At 37.1% G+C, this 13,107-nt stretch overlaps 1 protein-coding gene across 9 annotated transcripts in view; it reads right to left on the reverse strand.

Annotated features, from left to right (window-relative positions):
- Positions 1 to 13,107, reverse strand: part of Ptprc (protein tyrosine phosphatase, receptor type, C) — a 112,898-nt gene that overhangs the window by 13,830 nt on the left and 85,961 nt on the right. For all 9 annotated transcript variants that reach the window (NM_001268286.1, NM_011210.4, NM_001111316.2 and 6 more), the window contains 9 exons: positions 12,807 to 12,916; positions 11,979 to 12,069; positions 11,815 to 11,891; positions 7,059 to 7,095; positions 6,875 to 6,972; positions 5,948 to 6,073; positions 4,149 to 4,306; positions 3,447 to 3,582; positions 1,758 to 1,907 (listed from right to left, as the gene is read on the reverse strand). In NM_001268286.1, the coding sequence (NP_001255215.1) occupies positions 1,758 to 1,907; positions 3,447 to 3,582; positions 4,149 to 4,306; positions 5,948 to 6,073; positions 6,875 to 6,972; positions 7,059 to 7,095; positions 11,815 to 11,891; positions 11,979 to 12,069; positions 12,807 to 12,916 (983 nt within the window). The remainder of the gene's footprint in view (positions 1 to 1,757; positions 1,908 to 3,446; positions 3,583 to 4,148; positions 4,307 to 5,947; positions 6,074 to 6,874; positions 6,973 to 7,058; positions 7,096 to 11,814; positions 11,892 to 11,978; positions 12,070 to 12,806; positions 12,917 to 13,107) is intronic.

A 13,107-nucleotide genomic window follows, 5' to 3' on the forward strand; every position in this document is an offset into this window, starting at 1 on the left:
GACTTGAATCATCTATGTAACTGAAAATTACCTTTCTTCCTAGTCATCTATTCTAGTAACTTTTTCCTAGAACTTTGTGTTTTCATATGTCTCCAGCATACTGTTCTTATGGTTTTCTTTCTTGATTTCTATGTAACCCTTTCATATGTCATCATCCACTGCTACAAACATTCACTTGCAAAGATCCTCAGTTCCTTTGCTGTTCTTCTACCACATAACCAATTTTCAGACCTACATGGGTTTATACAACTTTTATACCCAGAGATCTCAGTCAAAACCACTAAATTATGTTCTTTTGATTCATGGCCATAAACACCAAATGATCATGCAATAACTTTTGACCATCCTATTAACTTTAAGTTAACTACTTCCTACTCTGTCTTCTTCCTTGAGCACTAAGATGTTGCCTTTGTTGCCCAGGTTTTCTCAGCTCTCCACTTTTTTTGCTTCACAAATCCTCTATAAATTAAAGGCAATTGAGTAATGCAATGACAGTTACTTTGATTTGATTAGCATGTGTAATAAACATGTTTTGGATCAACTTACTATTCCCCACAAATAAGTACAGTTATGTGTAAGTAAACATTTTAAAACATTATTACTAAAGGAAAGATAGCTACTTCCACTTTTTCTGACATCCCATCACCACATGCACCAACCACTCTGCCTCTCTACCTTCATTCTCTTTCTGTCTGCTTGGGTGGAGGAATGTCTCCAGTCTCTGCATGTTATAACTGGTGAGTGCTGGACGACACTCTTTCAGACCTCTCTCTTGTCCACTTGTGAAGCACTTTGACTCTTGTGCCTACAAATGTCCTTGGCACCCATAAGAAATTTAATCATGTCTACTCAGTTGAAAAAATAAGTCTTTCTTTCTTTCAGTGACTAAGCATACAAAGGTTTACCTTAAATATAGCAGCATCACTAAACAGTAAGTATTCCTATGTGACTTAGTGAGCTTATGGTCAGTCCAACAGGTCAAGGGTAATGAAATAATGCTAAAGCTGCCTGACATTCAATCTTTTTCTCTACCTACAAGTTACTCTTTATAGGTCAAGTCTTTGGAAGATGGTGATACTCAAAATCATTAGATGCTGCCTGCTATCCTCCAAGCTCAGCCCCACTTTTACCATAACCAGTCAAATGGCCTACATCTGATAAAAGAGAAGCACATCCCATCTCTTGTGAAACTGAAAGTCTCAGAAAGCTGGAAATTACAGATGGAAGGGGAAAATCCACACCACTTTTGACAATGAAGTTGTCTGAGGATGGCTGTATCAATACACTGAAATCACTGAAAAATTTATTCTCAATTGGCTTTCAGAATAATCACTTAATAAAGAGGTGGAAACGCAAATACTTATCCTTTATGTCTGTCTACCAACTCCAGCCAGTTCATCTTCATAGTCAGACATAAAACCTTCTAATTATTTCATTTGAAACCAAAACTAGATGCAGTATTTAAAGATGAGATGTTACATTTCCTGTGGCAGACCACTATGTGGCTATTGTGATTATTTTGACACTTTTCATACAAGCTTAGGGACGCAAGAGTATTAGTTGTAAACTCAGACCTCAAGATTTAAGCAAACTTCGTATATAATTGTATAAATATAGACATTTTTTTAAACTTGTGGAATCTTAGCTTCCTCATCTCCATTCTACTGCTTTGTAGCCAAGTACTGGCAAGGACTGAAAAATAATCTATATTCCTCAAAATTACTTATCCCAATTGACATTGCTGTGACCATTGCTACCTGGTATTCAGCCTCCAGAGGGGAGGGGTCACTGGGTGGATCTCTCTTCTTCATGTTGTGTAGGCATGAATGTAACTCAGACAAGTTCACTTCTGTTTCTCCAAACTGATTGTATTCCACTAAAGCCTGATGAATCAGGATATACTGTGCCTGCAAAAATCAAACAACACACATAACTAAAATGTATTGCAGAGCCCTATATGTCACACTTAATTAAAATATGCGTACATTCATTTTTCACATTGGGAAATAAAAAAATATTGATAACTGTAACTCATAAATATTCTGGAAATTGAGTCACAACTTTCTAGACTATAAACAAATTGCATTTTAGACTATAACCCCAGACAAAGAAGTGGCTTTTCAAAGAGAGTATCTATTAATTTAAATTAATTATTATTAAGTATTACCTAAAGCTATAATAAAAAACAGGTAAATATCCTATAAAACAAATATATATTATTCAAAGATTTTATGGCATCTTTTCCTAATGGAGAAAACTAAGATCTAATATGCTAAACTGAAAGTCAGCAACTCCAAATGTTTTTGTTAGCTCATTTGAGCCCTTTTTTTTTCTTTTTAAGGAAAAGATAATATTTTTGATAAGCCTTTTAAACTGCCATATCCAGTTTGGCATATCTTTTGACTCTGATTATTTTGTGAGTATCATTTTATTTTGACAAGATCTGCACTCATGACTGGTTCTCTACAGACACAAAAATACATGCATGTTACTGATATTGATTCCCCTGTGGGTTCCATGTCTGCATCAGACCACATAGACAGGCACACACTCGATTGTTCTCTTCAACACCAGAAGTAATTTGTTGTGATTTTTCACGTCCCACTGATAGGTATTTAGAGCATTTCCAATATTTTGTTATTCTAACTACTAAAATCCAGGGAGCATTCCTGCACCTGTTTCTGGTTATGGCCATTTGCACAGACAAACATGTAGTGTTGCCAAACAGACATTTTCTATAGTAACTATTTCATCCAATTACTGAATGCCACACACAGCACATGCCCCAAAGATGCCTAAGTGCTTCAACTTATAATTTCCTTTTAACCATTTGTTGTTGTTGTTATATGAGACAAATACTGACTTTATCTCAGCACTAATTACATTTTATGGGTGGTTTATCTGGAGCATTGAAAGATTAAAAGAAATCCAAAAATGCATAAAATGAGTAATTTGGGGCCTTTATTTGAACTTCTGAGCTCTAATCCAAAGAGCCAGGTTCTTGCAGGTGTGGTGTTAGTCTAGCACTTTAGAGGCTAGGGCAGGATTTCTGCTGCAAATTTAAGACCATATGGACTGCTGACAGGGACTGACCATGTCTGGAAAGATAAAGAAAAGATACTCCCATCTTTTATTTTATCCTGTCTGCTCAGTGTTATGAAAAGTTGCCAATGCTATGTTCTTTCTCTTCGGGCTCAATCATGCAAATGACTTAATTGTTTAGAAACTATATTAAGTTCACCTTGCTTCCACTTATATACTTCTACAAGTACAAGGAGCTTCTGATGAAAATTAGCTCATTTTAGCTTACAAAAATTAAAACATCATCTTCTTTCACTATTTGAATCTGTAAATAATACGCATTTCTTTTAAGCTCCTCACTACTGCCCCAGAAGATTGAAATACCCAAACGACAGGTATCCTATTCACATAAACTAAGACTGTACCTCCACTTGCACCATCAGACACCTCTGTCGCCTTAGCTTGACAACATAACCATAGACATCCACTTTGCCCTCTGCTTCCAGGCCTTCCAGCATGGCATCAATTCCAATGTAGGTACCTGTACGCCCAACACCAGCACTAAGGGAACAAACAGAAAAGTAAGGTGTGAGGTATACCAGATGTCTCAGTGGGTGAAGGAACCTGAATGGCAAGACTGTTGACATGAACTTGATCCCTGAATTCCACTTAAAGGTGGAAGGAAAGAACTGAATTCATAATGCTCAATAAAGCTCTCCTCCATCCTAAAACCACCGCTACCACAAAGGCACAGATAACACACACACACACACACACACACACACACACATGCATTTAAAAAAAATAACAGAAAAAATGTGTGAGTCATGTTCACAAGGGAGAAGTGAAACAACCATCAAGAAGAAGCAATAGTACAATTTTATCTTAAAAATTCCATTTTTACTTTCAGGAGCTTGCTATTTAATTGACAAAACATGTCAGTTTATGCCCCCAGAAATGTATGGAATTATAAAATGTCAATTCATAAGACAACTATTTGAGAAATAAATATAAGTTCATCTTAGCAGATTGTTTACAAAATAGCACTAGCTAATAAAGATCTCCCTAACTGCCCAACCAAAGGGTTGGACACACTGACAGGCCTACTTGCCCTACAGAGTCTTTACCTGCAGTGCACCACAATGGGACCACTGAAGAAGTTGCTAAAAGCATTAACTCTCCGTCGAAGTTTGAGGAGCAGGTGAGGGTCTTCAGGAACCCCATGGTCTGGCCAGCTGGTGAATTGGATATGAGTCACTTCTCTTCCAGTTGCTTTTTCTTTTTTCTACTCAAGAGAGAAGGCATTCTTTGAGAAAGTTTCTTTCAAAACAAACTCAGTGAGGCAGATATATAAAACAGAAGACCTGTACAATAGGTTCCTTCTGTAAGTATCTCCAAACCCTTGCCTCAGACCCTCTCTACCTTGCTTTTCCAGAACTGAATTTCCTATCCCACTACTAACAGTTCATGAGAAGTCAGACTAAGAATCACATGCACTGACCAGTAAACCAGTAATGAGCGGATAAAGAAAGAGTTAATAAAGTAGAAACTCCTTGGACCTTCTGTGCTATGAAGTCAAAGTTTAAAAAACAAAAAACAAAACAAAAATAAAAAAAACCCTAAGACACGGAGAGCCATAATAGACGGAGTTTTGTATACTGAGTAAATTCCATCCACATAGCTCTTTAGAATTTATCTACTTGGTTTCCCAGCAAGCAGGACTATTTCCCACATGGAGAAGTATAATTAATTATTTAGTTTGTGTTCTGCTCTATAGATTCTCACCCAGAGAATTACCGCCTTTCAAAATATAACTAATAAGATAATATTTTCTTTTTAGCTTTCCAATAGACAACACATAAATTCATTAGAACAGATAGCTCAGAATAATCACAGTGAGTAGATAAGCATTGGCTTCTGTACAGTTCCCATATACATGCAATAGCATCCCTTGCCCAGCATGCATTTTTCTATTGGCTTTAGACAGGATTGTTCATCCCCAAAAGCAGAGCAGGGGGGGATGCCATCAGAGCAAAGAGGGCTTTAGGAGAAATACCCAGCAAATATGGCGTTTTGTTTTGTTTTGATTTGTTTTCCCGGGGAAAACGTGTATTAATAAAGTTCAGGTTACCGAGCCTCCAAAAGTAGGATTCAAAGAAATGTTTAACTCAGATAAAGTGTGGAAATTTCAATTGCATTACTAGGGTATACATGGTGAATCAAAAACTCCAGAATGGTACCTCATCACTATGTAATGGAAAAACATTTTGGCACTACAAAGTGAAAGTCTGAGCTCATCTCACTCCATATTCTGACACTCTGAGCCTAAGGCAACTCCTGATGTATGTTCTGTATTCATATGTTCTGTATTCATGTATTCATATCTAGAATTTTCCAGAAAATTGAATTGCATAATAAGAGATGACCTCTATTTCAAGTCTTACCATGTTGACCTCTTCCTTTGCTGAACAAAATATTTCCCTCCCTCCCTCCCTCCTTTGCTCTTCCCCCTCCCTCTCTCTCCCCCTTGTATAGTTATAACTTAGTATGTTTTAATATGCTCATACAATGTGCCATATTCTAAAATATGCTTCCCATTATTCAGAGAGACTACTCAGAACCATGATTGTTTGTTTTTCCACTTAACAACCTTGTCCCTGACAAAGCACATCTTGGGGACCTGTTTGTTACTACTTCAAAGGACCAGTGGAAGAGTGTGATTGGTGCAGACAAACAATGCCTCAATCAGCAATTAAAATTTGATCCTGTTAGCTTTCATGGTTGTTTTCACCTGACTCTTTCTCCTGAAGATCATTAAAAATAATTTTTCCCAGATGTGTTTTAGTTCCTCACATTTTACATTCCTTAGCTGCACTCTTAGAAAAAGCCATACCAAGCCCAAAGTTATAGAATGAGACAAACTCACATGTGCAACGTTCAGCTTCTGAATGATGTAATCAGGACATCGTTTGTGGTCATTGATTGTCACAACAATATCTTTGAAAGCCCGAGTGCCTTCCTCCATGCTTGGCCAGTATTCTGCGCACTTGTTCTACAGTTTAAAAGAATCATTAATGACTCTAGTCTATTGTAATACAGTTCCAGCTTACTCCCAAAACACCAATAACCAAAAATGTATTCAACTGATATTCCCCCAAACACTTGCACACTTTTTAAATAACACGTGCACCTTGAGCTGAAATGTGTTTTATTTCTCATTAATGTTTCTGAATGGTTTCTCTTAACTAAGTAACAGAAGGATGATCTGCCCAGCCTTTGCCAGCTGTCACAAGAAGACTGCAAAAAGGATTATCACAGGTGACATGCTAGCAAGTGGTTACTTCCAGGTTCAGGAACTTATAGGCTTTTTATTTCTTCCAACATTGAATTACTTGAGTGTCCACTGTCTATGCAACATCAGTTTTTGCTGTGGCCATTCATAAATACTTGTGAAGTTGTCACATAACAATGTCTGAAATTTACAATATCAAATATGAGCTTCAAAATCAGTTCACTTAAAAGTTACACACACACACACACACACACACACACACACACACACTTTGTATATATGTATATATATACATGTATATATACATGTATATATACATGTATATATATATATATACACACACATATATGTATACATATACACGTATATACATACATTTATGCATATATATGCATATGTATGTATGTGTATGTGTGTGTGTGTGTGTGTGTGTGTGTTTCCAACACACATGAAATAAAATGTTAGCAAGGTCAAAGCAGAAAATTGTCTGCATAAATTATACCAAATGCAGCTCAGCATTTCTTTTTCCCACCCCCAACTTCCAGCCTTCTGGGTTCTTACCCTGTTTCCTTCTTCACATCGTGTGACCATGACAATAACTGTGGCCTTTTGCTCCCAGATCATCCTCCAGAAGTCATCAACTGTCTCATCCCGGGGCCCTAGGAGTTAAGTACAAGTTATCCAATCCTCAGAAGTGCTATAAAACAAGTTTCTAGGAGAAACTGCAAGATGTAAAATGAATTACCTTGTGCAGCAATGTATTTCCTGGGTTCCTTGAAGCCCTGATCAAAACACACAAAGAGAACAGTCATTTATGGAACACTTAATCATTAACACAAAATACTGTGAATCAGAAGCTGATATAGCTCTGTCATGGTTGTAAACACATGGCCATTTTCAGGTTGCTGCAGGGGGAGGATTAATGTGCAACAAGACATTTAATGGTGCTGAACAGGTTAGCTACCATTTCCAAACAGGATTCATGACCTGAATATATTTTTGCCATGAAGTACTCCAAACAGCTTTTATAATTACACTTTGTCTCATCTGAGATGGTGCAGCAATTAACAAGACAAATTCATCCTTTCCTTTCTGATAAACCCCCTACCCCACAGAATCACCTACTATTCAGACCTTTTCACCAGTCATGGGGGTTCCTTTTCAGAGTTCTGCTCAATTTCTTGCACTAAATCCCTCTGGGAGCACACCTACATTTCCACATATTAACTATTGCTGGAACACACTGTGGATTCCCTAGAGTCCTTTTATGCCATTCCAGATATGAAAATAAAAACATTCATTATCTGTAATGACTGCTTTCTCTGCTTCACTGGTTAGGATAAGGAAGCAATACAGAGGCATATGAAATATGCTAATTCCTTGCAAGACTCTCTCAAATAGCATAAATTTACTTTATTAATGGGAAAATTCCACAGGATGTGCTAGCTTTGCCATTGATTGAAACTTTGCATATCAGTTATATGAACCTCTAGTTCATTTTTGTAAGTTTCATGATGGTTTCAGTTGTGTGCATATATCTATTCATCTAATACATGCTTAGTTACTACCTGTCTAGGAGCTGAGGAGATCTGCTTTCCAGGGCATTGGAGCTCAGTTGGAGAAACATAATTATAACTTGACCCCATAATTATCAAACCTATTTGAACAGAATGTATAGCTATTTATTTCTAGAGTCTACCTAAGTCCTGAAAAAAATCTCTAGGATTGCTAATTTTGCTCTCAATTACATTTCTTTGAAGAACAAGACATTTGGAAAATGAACTTGTGTACTCTTATACAAAACTTGTTCACCACTAATTGTCTGTCCTGCAGAGGACACTTGCCCAAATCAGTTCGAATGGAGGTGAAAATTAGGAACAGTTATTATGGTATTTCGGGGGACTATTCTGCACATCTGAAAGTGTTGCTTTGTTCTGGAAACAAGCTTTGCGGATAACATGTAAAATGGAAATAGGAGTTTATATTATGGAAGTCATTGGCACATGTAGGTTCATCTTTAACTCAGTTGGATTCCTTAAGGTCTTCCAGAGACTGAAATACCAACCAAAAAGTGTGCATAGGCTAGACCCACACCCCTCATTAATATGTAGCAGATATGCAGCTTGGTCTTCATGCTGGTCCTCCAACAACTGGAGTGGGGGCTGTCCCTATTTCTGTTGCTGCCCCATGGGTCCTATTCCCTTAACTGCACTGCCTTATCTGGTCTCAGTGGGAGAGGTGTTCTTAGTCCTGTGCCTTGATGCGCTAAAGTTGGTACCCGGATGGGCCTCCTCCTTCTCTGAGGAGAAGGGGAAAGGAGTATGGGGGAATGGTCTGTATGAGGGGTGAATGGGGAGGAGGGGGTCTGTTGTTTATATGTAAAATTAATACATTAATGGTAAAATTAAAACAGGAATATGCATTTTTAAAAATAATACAAAAAGTGTTAGATATCAAAAATATTTGATGAGAGACAGGTTTAGTTGTTGTCTTCAGAGACTACCAAGGATAGAGTGACAATTCTGGTTCTCCCAGAGAAAGTGGGACTATTTCACAGTGAGTTGTGGGTGTTATTTAACTAATATGTGGAAATCATTAAAAATGATGGTCGAGAAACAACAAATGCACTTAGTAGGTTGTAGTATTGTTAACAAAGAGTCATAACTATTTATGTGAGTAATTTGGCTCTGGAAACCCATAAGATATCTTACAAAGTAAATTTATTAATGATAAACACAGCGATTACAAAGGTATATGCTTCATGAGTGGTTCAACAAGAAAGTATTTCCAAATTAGTTTATGCTTTTGAATAGACTGTGCAGTTGATTAAATTCTTGTCTTCAAGTTTTCTACTTAGCTGCAACTGCAGACTGTTCCTTTAAATGAAATGTCTTTGTGGATCTGAGAGTTAACAGGATATCTCAAGGACAATGACCAGGGTCCATTTAAGTGACAGGGGGTGAACATGAAATTTACAGGGGCTGTAAGAGGGAAGAAGGCCACAAGGTGGAGGCAGAGAGTAGAGAGAGCCAGCCATTATCCAGCAAAACCAAGGAGAGCTAAAAGCGTCCAAAAGCCAGAAAGTACAAATAGGAATTTTCCCATGAGACCTCTAGTGAACATGATTATATTGAGAGCATGCTTTGAGATTTCTAAGCTCAAGGACTCAGAGAATAGATTTATGTTATTTTCATGGTACTAGTTTGTGATCTTTTTTTATTCCAGATCTCAAAAACAAATATCTATAAATTATGATATATGTAATATATCATAATATAAATTATGATAAATTGAAATTTGACTTTATACTTCAATAAAATTTTACACATTCATGTAAGCAAAACAAAATAATAACAAAAGGCCTCAACTTCAACTGCCATCCTTTGTAAAAAGGTTTGAGAATTACAGAGAAATTTAATCAGCAAATACCATACCATAAAACACACTTTATCACATACAAGATAATTAAGTTAGTTTTCAATAGTACATTTTTTAAAAAATATGAACAAACACATTCATATGTTGCAGATGGATTGTAAGTTAGGGCTGCTGCCATGTAGAAATCTTTAAAAAAAATAAACATAATTATGTGGATTCCTTGGACCTGAAATTTCTCTTTTAGAAATTTACTCTATAGATAAATTAAATTAAAACCCACACTGTAATAATATGAGTCAAGATGGCACACTGCATCTTTCTTTGTAGCAGTAGAAATGTATGAAGCAGACTTAAAAAGATGCAAAAATTTGTTGGGTCTGGGGAACAAATTATAGCTTGTGATGCTTAATCTTTTTGAAGTTTGTGTTTTTCAAGTGTGTGTGTGTGTGTGTGTGTGTGTGTGTGTGTGTATACACACTCAACATATGTGCAAATGCTTGTAACTGAAGTTACAGGTGTTTGTGAACTTCCTGGTATGGGTGGTGGGAACCAAGCCTAGATCCTCTGCAAAAGCAGGCAGTTCTCTTAACTGCTGAGCCATCTTTCAAGCTCCCGTTACCCTGTACTTGTTTAATTTTGATTGCCAATTTGATAATATTTAAGATCACCTTAGAGACAAACTTCTGCACATGTCTGTAGGGGAGTATCCAGAGAAGATTAAATGAGTTAGGACCTACCCTAATTGTAGGTAACACTGGTCATTTGCCTTGATAGAAGTCCTTCACTGAATGAAAGAACACAGGAGCCCTAGCATAGCGCTTGTCTCTTTGCTTCCTGACTGTAGATGCAATGTGATTGGCTACCCACACTCCTGCAGATGCACCTTCCTTATAGTCATACAGTATACTTCAAACCATGAGCCTAAATTGTCCTCTTCATGTATTTTGTAACACGAACAAGAAAGAAATAGATAAGCCTGAGAGCAAATCTAGCAAGATCTAACTTCATACCTAAAGTCTTTTGTGACTAGCCAATATACATACCTTCAAGGGATGCTGGGCCACTCAAGACTTGAGTATTTATGACAAAAGTTAACTCTGATCTGAAAAGTCAAGCCTATTTGCTGTCTGGGCCATTACAGAAAGAATCTGTAATCTTTCTGTTTGGAGTACTATTATATGTGTTCTATGTATAGAAAAATCGATCTATGTGTATATAAATATTTTAGATGGCTATAGAGTCACCACTTATACTATGTATAGATTTATATGTATACAGATATGCACATCTAAGGTATGTATGTTTTTATATGCATATTCAGAAAATAGCAGGCTACATCATGGTGTGGATATAATATTTATAAATAAAAGTCTTAATGAAGGTTGGCGTTTTACTTTCCTGTTAAGAAACATGTACAAACATGAACACTCTCTTGAAAGAAGGAGATACTGGGTATATTGGCTAAAGACATGTTCTCAACTTATATGTGTTTTCCTATCTTGTAAAATTCTTGAACTCACATGAAACCCATTTATTTAAGACTTATAGATGTCAAATTTGTAAATGTCATCACTAAGTTTTGTCTAGATCTTTTCAATTTGGATAACTACAAGGGAGAGATGGACACACCAATGGAGAAACTGCTGCCATGCTCAGTAAACAGAAGCACGCCAGCTTGGGCTTAGGCAGACCTAAACTCCATCTCAAGTTTAAGCCTTCCCTAATTTCATTACAGTTTCATAATAACTAAAGTACTCGAGTTCTCCAGTTCTCATGTATTAGTGGGCATAGCATGCTCGGCTGCAGCAAATGCAGAGTTCTTATGAAAAATCCATGCAGAGATACTTTCATGCACAACGAGGAGATTTTAATTTTCATCAGGAGAAAACCCTATTTTACACCTAGCACCAGCAAGAATACATCTAACAATCTTCGTAAACGTTAATGGATTTTGGTTTTGGTGTCAGTGATGCCATGGGCTTAACTTTAAATATTTATAATAACTTCTTTAAATTCTTGCAAAACCAGTTGAGGAACTAAGTAAAACACATAGATGTAAAGAAAACAAACATTTCTGACAGTCAAAAGAAGCCAAAAGGAAGCCCAGCACATACATTACTTACATCAATGTAGCTGGCATTTATGTAGGTGGACCCTGCATCTCCATTTATTTCAGAGAGTTCCACACGGTTATAATCATCTGATTAAAGAAAAAGAAATTAATACTAAACTAAAGAGTAGCCATACGGTGTCAAAACACAGAAACTCAGTTCCAAAGTCCACTCACAGGGAAGAATGTCAACATAACGGTTTTTATTCTGATTGTGGGGCTTTCGGGCATCTTTGATGGGAAACTTGCTGAATACCCGTGGAATGCTCTGAAAGATACAAATATTCTTTGGGTTACAGAAGATTCCCAAAAGAAGGAGGTGGGATAGCATGAGGGAGGGAAGAAGGGAGGAAAAGAAAGGAGGCAGCGAGGCAGAAAACGGAAAGAAGGAAGGAAGGAAGGAAGGAAGGAGGGAGGGAGGGAGGGAGGGAGGGAGGGAGGGAGGGAGGGAGGGAGGGAGGGAGGAAGGGAGGGAGGGAGAGAAAACAGAGTTTTATCCATTATCAGTTATCACTTTGGGTAAATGGGGTAACATAATATATCCTTTATACTGACAATCATGGTACATTTGGAATTAACTTTATTATGAATTCTGGGGAAAAACATATTTTTAAAGAAATTAATGATAGAACAATTAAACTTAATTTAATTTCAAAAGAAATTTAATGTTAAATGGAAAATATAAAATAACTTAGTGACTGATAATTAGGTAGTCATCGAGAACTCAAGGACAAAGGAGCCAAGCCAGTTTGCGACAGGACTTCACACTCAGATAAAATGCACCAGAGCATTATGCTATAAACCCTCCCAGCTGCCTATTGTGAGTGGCCTGGCCACCCTCTCTGAATCCCTCACCTATAAGTATTGCAGTAACGTATGACTATATTATATTTCTGTGCCCGGTGGATAAATTATTAAGGCAAATGGTTATGCATATATATGCAACACGGAATCATCTTGAAGACTATGTGGACTTTCTTACCCTCTGTCAAGGACAACTCATACCTGAAATTCAGCCAGGAACAGTCTGCCCTCATCAGCAATCTTCCTTTTGTATGTTTCCAACAAAATGTCAGAATGGATTGGCTCCACATCCATCAGCTGCTTTTCATCATCTGTAAACAAGTTAGAGGTGAGACCTGTGTTTCATCTGTCTGTCTGTCCATCAGATCTGCATGCACTTAGAGTTCATACCTCAGCCATTTCCCTTCTCCCTATCTGTGCAGGGAATTTCATTCATATGTAGACATTTGCCTATAAATTAAGGACTTCTAAATCTTGTACCCCAGTCTTTTTCTGGCTTTGT

This window comes from Mus musculus, chromosome 1 (assembly GCF_000001635.26).
Source record: "Mus musculus strain C57BL/6J chromosome 1, GRCm38.p6 C57BL/6J".
NCBI classification, from domain to species: Eukaryota; Metazoa; Chordata; class Mammalia; order Rodentia; family Muridae; genus Mus; species Mus musculus.